This window comes from Notechis scutatus, chromosome 1 (genome assembly GCF_049901735.1).
Source record: "Notechis scutatus isolate UNSWTSFEM ecotype Mainland chromosome 1, rNotScu1.2, whole genome shotgun sequence".
In the NCBI taxonomy this organism is placed as follows: Eukaryota; Metazoa; Chordata; class Lepidosauria; order Squamata; family Elapidae; genus Notechis; species Notechis scutatus.
Genome location: NC_142009.1, coordinates 127,941,702 through 127,948,263, shown reverse-complemented (window position 1 = coordinate 127,948,263; position 6,562 = coordinate 127,941,702). Strand labels below are relative to the sequence as shown.

At 42.0% G+C, this 6,562-nt stretch overlaps 1 protein-coding gene across 12 annotated transcripts in view; it reads left to right on the top strand.

The window, feature by feature from the left end:
- Positions 1–844: 844 nt before the first annotated feature.
- MLIP (muscular LMNA interacting protein) overlaps positions 845–6,562 on the top strand; it is a 71,644-nt gene continuing 65,926 nt past the window's right edge. For 5 of the 12 annotated variants that reach the window (XM_087945760.1, XM_087945752.1, XM_087945769.1 and 2 more), the window contains exon 1: positions 1,147–1,272. Coding sequence is in view for 4 of the 12 variants with exons in the window: in XM_026665248.2 (XP_026521033.2) it covers positions 1,207–1,272 (66 nt within the window). In the remaining 8 variants the exon portion in view is untranslated. Of the gene's footprint in view, positions 939–1,056; positions 1,273–6,562 lie in introns of those variants that run through there. The other 7 variants (XM_087945782.1, XM_087945778.1, XM_087945775.1 and 4 more) reach the window with 3 other exon arrangements.

The window sequence follows — 6,562 nt, the reverse complement described above, 5'->3', positions numbered from 1 at the left end:
TTCTTCTAACAACTGTTTCTCCGAACTGCTTAGAATGTTAACAACCGGTTCTAGCAAATAGGTGCAAACTGGTAGAATCCCACCCCTGCATGTCCACCCAGTCACATGACCACCAAGCCATGCTTACCAACTAAGCCACGCCCACAGAACCGGTTGTTAAAAAATTTGAATCCCACCCCTGTTTTCAACCCAGTGCAATCAGCCCATGCGCATGGACAAAATTGCTGAAATGGCAGAAATTTGCAGAATGCCTCCATTTTTCTGTAATAAAAGCTGCCTAAGGTGGTAGATTATAGACTTTTTATCAGCGGGTTGTTGGTAATGTTGCAGCATTCCCTTCATTTCCCCTCCTTTTTTTAAACACATGGGGCAGGTAGGGCTTGCTGGCTGGGGAATTCTGGGAGTTGAAGTTCACCCATCTTAAAGTTGCCAGGGCTGAGAAACAATGCTCTAGATTCAGCAGGGAATGGAAGCTGGCATAATCTATATACGGATCCACATGTATTTCTTTTCTAGCATGTGCCTCTGGAGGACGGCCTGAAATTGGTGCTTAAATTTACAGTCATAAAGGGAATTCAGAGATGTGGCATGTCATATGCAAAGAAATGCTGGGTTAAGGATGACATTTCCATCCACTTTTACCACAAATCCCTAGACTACTGACCTTCAAATGTTGAACTTTTAAAAAGGATTGGGGAGGTTCTTTTTTGACACCATCTATTGTGTGCGTGCAGCGATGGTAGGAACAGCAATGTGAGGTCCCTCTGAATTATAGTCATGGCATGACAACAACACTGTAGAGGATTAAGAGAAAGTGAGTGAAAGATGACTCAAAGTGACAGGTGATTGACTGTGGACTTTTAGCTCAGGCTCCCGTCTCCCAATTCCTTGCAAATTCTCCGAGGAAGTTCTAGTGAAGGTGATGGCATGAGCTCCAGGTAACCAAAATTATGCTGGGTTTCAATGGGATCAGTGCCAAGAGGGCATTTAATGTTATCTGAAGCCCGAGTCTCGTCTTCCTGCCAGAGGACTCCTGTTTGTGAGTTTTCTAAAGCTATAAATGGAAACTCTTGCTGGGAAGAATTATCACCCAGGCATTTCTGATCCAGTCCAGTCTCACCACTCAAGTGTGGGCAGTCATGGCTTCTAACACCTAGCCAGCTAAGCTCCTTCTTTTTGGGATTTAAATCTTCCTCTTGCTGGGAAATGGAGATAGAAAAATGTAAAAGAGTCTCTTCAGCAAAAGATATATTATCCCAAGAGAAACTGAAGGTAGGATGTAATTTTCCTTAGCATTATTATGCAATATTAAGATACAGGAGGCTGGGAAGAAAAGTTAGTTGCTATTTTTATACTTCCTCCAGTGACCTTAATGATTAATAGGTTCAGCCATGGGGTGTTGAAATTAATTATGCTATAATCTTTCGGCAGGGATTAAGGAACTTCATAATCGATATTTCCCTGAATTTTTCAGACGATAAATCCTGGATCTGCTGATGCTCGGTTTGTAGTGTTGTCTAAAAATAAAACAAGTCTATTATTTACTAAATCTTACAGTATGCTTGGTACTATTCAAATGGGTTTGAGAAAGAGAATAATGATAGAAGCAGCTGACAAACCAGCTAGTTCCTGATTATAACTTCAGTGAGAAAGATAGAATTTGCTTGGTCCAATAGTTGTTATTCCCAGGGACAGCGAGGCATCATGTTATTCCTGACATTGGAAATTGATAAGCTGTATGAGAGAGAGAGAGAGAGAGAGAGAGAGAGAGAGAGAGAGAGAGAGAGAGAGAGAGAGAGAAACCTTGTAGTCACTCATATTGAATGACAAATTAGAAATAGTATCACATTCTTAAATAAGAATGTCATCATAATAAGAACAGGAGTTATCGGTTTTCTCTTATAAAAAGAACTGTCTGCCTCCATATCTGGACTGCAAAACTCCAAACAACACTAGATGGTAGCAGATGTCAGATAAATAACTCTATTGCCACCTACTGGTTGCACAGGATTTTGCATACCTGACATGGTAATCCTGGACTGTTCTTTTCAGAATTTATATGTTCCTATTTCAATACTTTTAATAGACTCCAACAATTTAAATATTGGAGAAAATATGAAAACTGAAGTGGGCCACTTTACACCTGTTCCTGAAAGCTTTTTTCCTCAACTGTTAAATATTGCCATTGTAACTTTGAATGGTCACTAAACGAACCATTATAACTCGAGGACTATCGGTACTGTATTTTACCTAATGGTGAGGCTGGCCTTTAATATGCTAGAATGAAAATAGGGGAAATGCACATGTGAACCAGCTTTTAAGAACTTTCCTTGCAGCTATCTGCTGCCTTGTCTGGGGTAGTCACTGTGTTCTTTTCACAGGTCGAACATTTTAATTTTCTACTTGAAATGATGCAAATAGATTCCTAGAATTATAAGCATCTGAATCGCCATTCTGCCCAGCTTAGTATATGTGATCCTGTAGGCCGAGAGATCATTTAAAGAAACAAATAATAATGCCCGCTTGATGTTAGACTAAGTTTACTGAGCGTGCTAGTGATAATTGGGCATTGGACAGACATGGTTCCTTTCAAAATCCAACCCAGGGCAGCAGATAAACATGTTGCTGTCTTGGCCAAAAGAGAAAGCATTTCCCCCCCACCCATCCCCTGCCTCCAATTCCACAAATAGAAAGCAACCTCACTGGCAGTTGAATCTTTCTCTTTCAGCTGTAGGATATATCGTCTCCTTAAGAACACCTGATAAGGGAAGTCTACCTTACAGGATGGAGGATTGATCAACGATTGCCTGAAATTGCTACCCTGGTTTGTCTTAGGACAACATTAGCGATTCTGACTGAACCGAGAGACCGAATCCCTTGTGCTCAGGATTGCAGGGTAGCCATTTCAGACAATCGTGTTTAGCCCTACGGTACGCCCTATAAGGTAGACTTCTCCTGTCAGGTGTTCTTAAGGGCGCTGTCCTACTGCTGAAATGGAAAGAAAGATTCAAGTGCCAGTGAGATTGTTTTCTCTTTGTGGAATTGGGGGCAGTTGCAATCCTTTCATGAAATGTGGCTTTTTCTGATGAAATTCTATCATTAATACCATACACTATATAACAGGGCTGTCGAACTCCCATCCCACGGGCTGGATGTGTCACGTGCTGGCCACATCCCCCTTCTCCCCCCCTCCCCTGTTTAGCAAAGGGGGAAAAAATCCCAATATGTCATGTAATGCCGTTGTGACGACGTGAGTTTTGACACCCCTGCACCATAGCCTTTCTTAAAAATAAAACAACTGGTTCAGTTTCCCCCCGAGATATTAAAGAATATCAAGAGTTCCTATTGATCACTAAAACTCAAAGACTACAAAACGGACACATTTTGACATGTGTATTCTCAACAGCCCTTGGAAACTGTTATCTTACTAATTATTTAGGAATTCCTGATACCCAATTGAGCAGGTTATCCTTTTTTTCCCCCAGGGATGGAGTGGAAGGTGTAGTGCAAATTACTATTTCACAAATGGATTAAAATATATGTCTGATCTTTCTATACTAAATCAGGATTCAGGACAATTCTTCCAGAAATTAGCATTCCAAACAGGATAGCGGTTGACATTTTTGAACAAACAAGCAGAGTTGTGCACCACGAATGTTCAGTCTGAATGTTAATTCAAAGAGTCCTTTATCTGTTCTAACGACTTTGTTCTCTTTGTCAAGCCTGATGCATCTCACCCTCCAGGGAAATTAATTGGGATTTTGATCTCTTTTGGATAATTAGGAATTCATCTGTGGTGAGCAGCTGTCATAACTCCCTAATGGATGATGGTGTGAGTTGTCTTAAGAGACAGCAAACACCATTCTCCATTTGGGTTTTCTCCAATAGAAATGCTATGATCCTATCCTTGTTTCTTTGCTTGACATTTAGCCTCTATGCAGGTCTCTGCTCAACAGAGGCCAGGGGAGAAAGAGCAGACCCAGATGTTTAACCAGAAGCCAGTGGTTTCTTCTACAGGTAGACCTTCTTACTACCACAATTAAGCCCAACATTTCTGTTGCTAACTGAGGCCGTTGTAAGTTTTGCCCAGAGGTGGTATTCAGCAGGTTCTGACCAGTTCTGGAGAACCGGTAGCAGAAATTTTGAGTAGTTCAGAGAAACACCTCTGACTGGCCCCACCCCCATCTATTCTCTGCCTCCCCAGTCTCAGCTGATCGGCTGGGTCTTCTTTTGTTGCCCTGCACAGGAGAACGGAGCTGGAAAGCAGGTTAGTGGGGTGGGGAGGGAATGGGGATTTTGCAGTAACCTTTCCCCAGGAGTGGGGAAGGAATGGAGATTTTACAGTATCCTTCCCTTGCCACGCCTACCAAGCCACATCACACCCACCAAGCCACGCCCACAGAATCGGTAGTAAAACAATTTGAATCCCACCACTGGTTTTGCCCCATTTTACGACCTTTCTTACTGCAGTGAATCATTGCCATTGTTAAGTTAGTAATGTGGTTGTTAAGTGAATCTGGCTTCCCCATTGACTTTGCTTGTCAGAAGGTCTCAAAAGGGGATCACCTGACCGCCGGACACTGCAACTGTGATAAATACAGTTGCCAAGCATCCAAATTTTGATCACATGACCACGGGGATGCTGCAATGGTCATAAGTGTGAAAAATGGTCAAAAATCACTTTTTAAGTCCTACTGTAATTTCAAACAGTCACTAAATGAATGACTGTAAGTCGAAGACTATTTATACATTTGCTGCCAAATGAGTGCTACCCATTCAAATCTCCCTTTTGATTCTAAAAAAAACCTTTGAGTCACGGCTGCAAGCGCTGGGTCAATAATTTGAATATTTTGCAACTGAACTTCCCCAGTAGAGGTTGGAGTAAAAGAAGGGTTAAATATGAAAGTACCACTACATTTGCTGCAACCAGTGAATGCAGTGGAATTATTGTATTTCCCATCTTTTCTTGGCCCTGCATTTTCGCATGACTGACGGAGTTGGGCTTCCTAGGATGAGCGAGGGAGGAACTGAAGCAGGCTTTAGTTAGAGATAAAGTTACTGTTTGGCACATCTATCCTAAACATTCAAGACAACATGGCTATTGGGCGCCATCACCAAAAGGGAGCAGTAAGGCGTTTGTAATGTTGAGCTGCTGGGCCAGCTGATACATACCTCTCATTCAAAGCACACATTTTCTTACTAGAACAAATCTCTGGATTGGGACCAAAAGGTGCAGAATATCAAGGACACCAATAAATCCATCCAAATTGCTCAAAATTTATGGTCAGCATCATTGGCCTAAATGTGTAGCTACTGGGTAGCCTGCTATAAATATATTATTTTGCTTGCTGTAAATTAGCAGCAGAAGAATCCACCATTTCTTTCTTATTTGGACAACCGTTCACCTTTGAAGCTACTCTCCCAAAGGATGAAGGGACTCTAGAACAAAGAATTGGATGAGACCAGAACAAAAAATGAAATGTTAATTTAATGGATTCACTTTTAATTCAAGTTAACATGCTTGCTTTCTGCATATTTATAAAATATCCATTTTTCCCTACATTAATAACTGCAATGTGGGGTCAGTGCTTGAAGCAGTTCAAATCTAGAAACTTGTATCCATTCATAGGTAGGTGACGTCCAGTGAGCCACTGGTGAAAATGGGATGCCTTTTCCCACATATTTGATTGCTCTTACTCAGTTCTGTTAAGCCAGGGGTGGGATTCAAATTTTTTAACAACCGGTTCTGTGGGCATGGCTTAGCTGGTAGGTGCGGCTTGGTGGTCATGTGACTGGGTGGACATGCCTTGGTGGTCATGTTATTGGCTGGGTGTGGCCAACTCAACATCACTCACATCGAGGCATGCATCTCCTTGCCTGGCCTCTCGTGACTGTGGGTATGCTGCAACAGTCATAAGTGTGAAAAATGGCCATTAGTCACTTTTTTCAGTGCCATTGTAACTTTGAATGGTCACTCCACACAAGCAAAATACCAGCAAAGGAGGGGAAAAAAACTCCAGAGAAGTTCCTGAGACAGGAAGTCTAGTCCTGCCAAGAATGTAAAAAGGGTTAACAGAGGGGCAGTTTCTGTAAGCAACACCAGAATGTTTCCTTCCTGCCTTCCTTACAGGATTAGGCCAGTAATTTCTTCTAACAACCGGTTCTCCGAACTGCTTAGAATGTTAACAACCGGTTCTAGCAAATAGGTGCAAACTGGTAGAATCCCAACCTGTGTTAACCCATGAGTGTTGTTCTGAATTATGATTTGTATCCAAACCAAGTCCCTTGGGTTTACTTTAGTCTCTTGCAGGGATCGTGCTAAGCCATGGTTTTAGCTGTGTGTGATGAATAAACCACAGTAGGCTCACATTGCAGTTTAACATAATGGGTGGACTCAGCCCCTAATTTTTCAGCTGACTCATAATCTCCATAAACTGTAAAAATGAATCCCGGGGAGGAACAATTTTTACCTTCCCTTCCTGACTGTATCTGGCTGGCCTGGTTCAGCAGGTCCCTTTTAAATTAAGTTAACTGAACCGATAGCAATATGATAGCAGTGCAA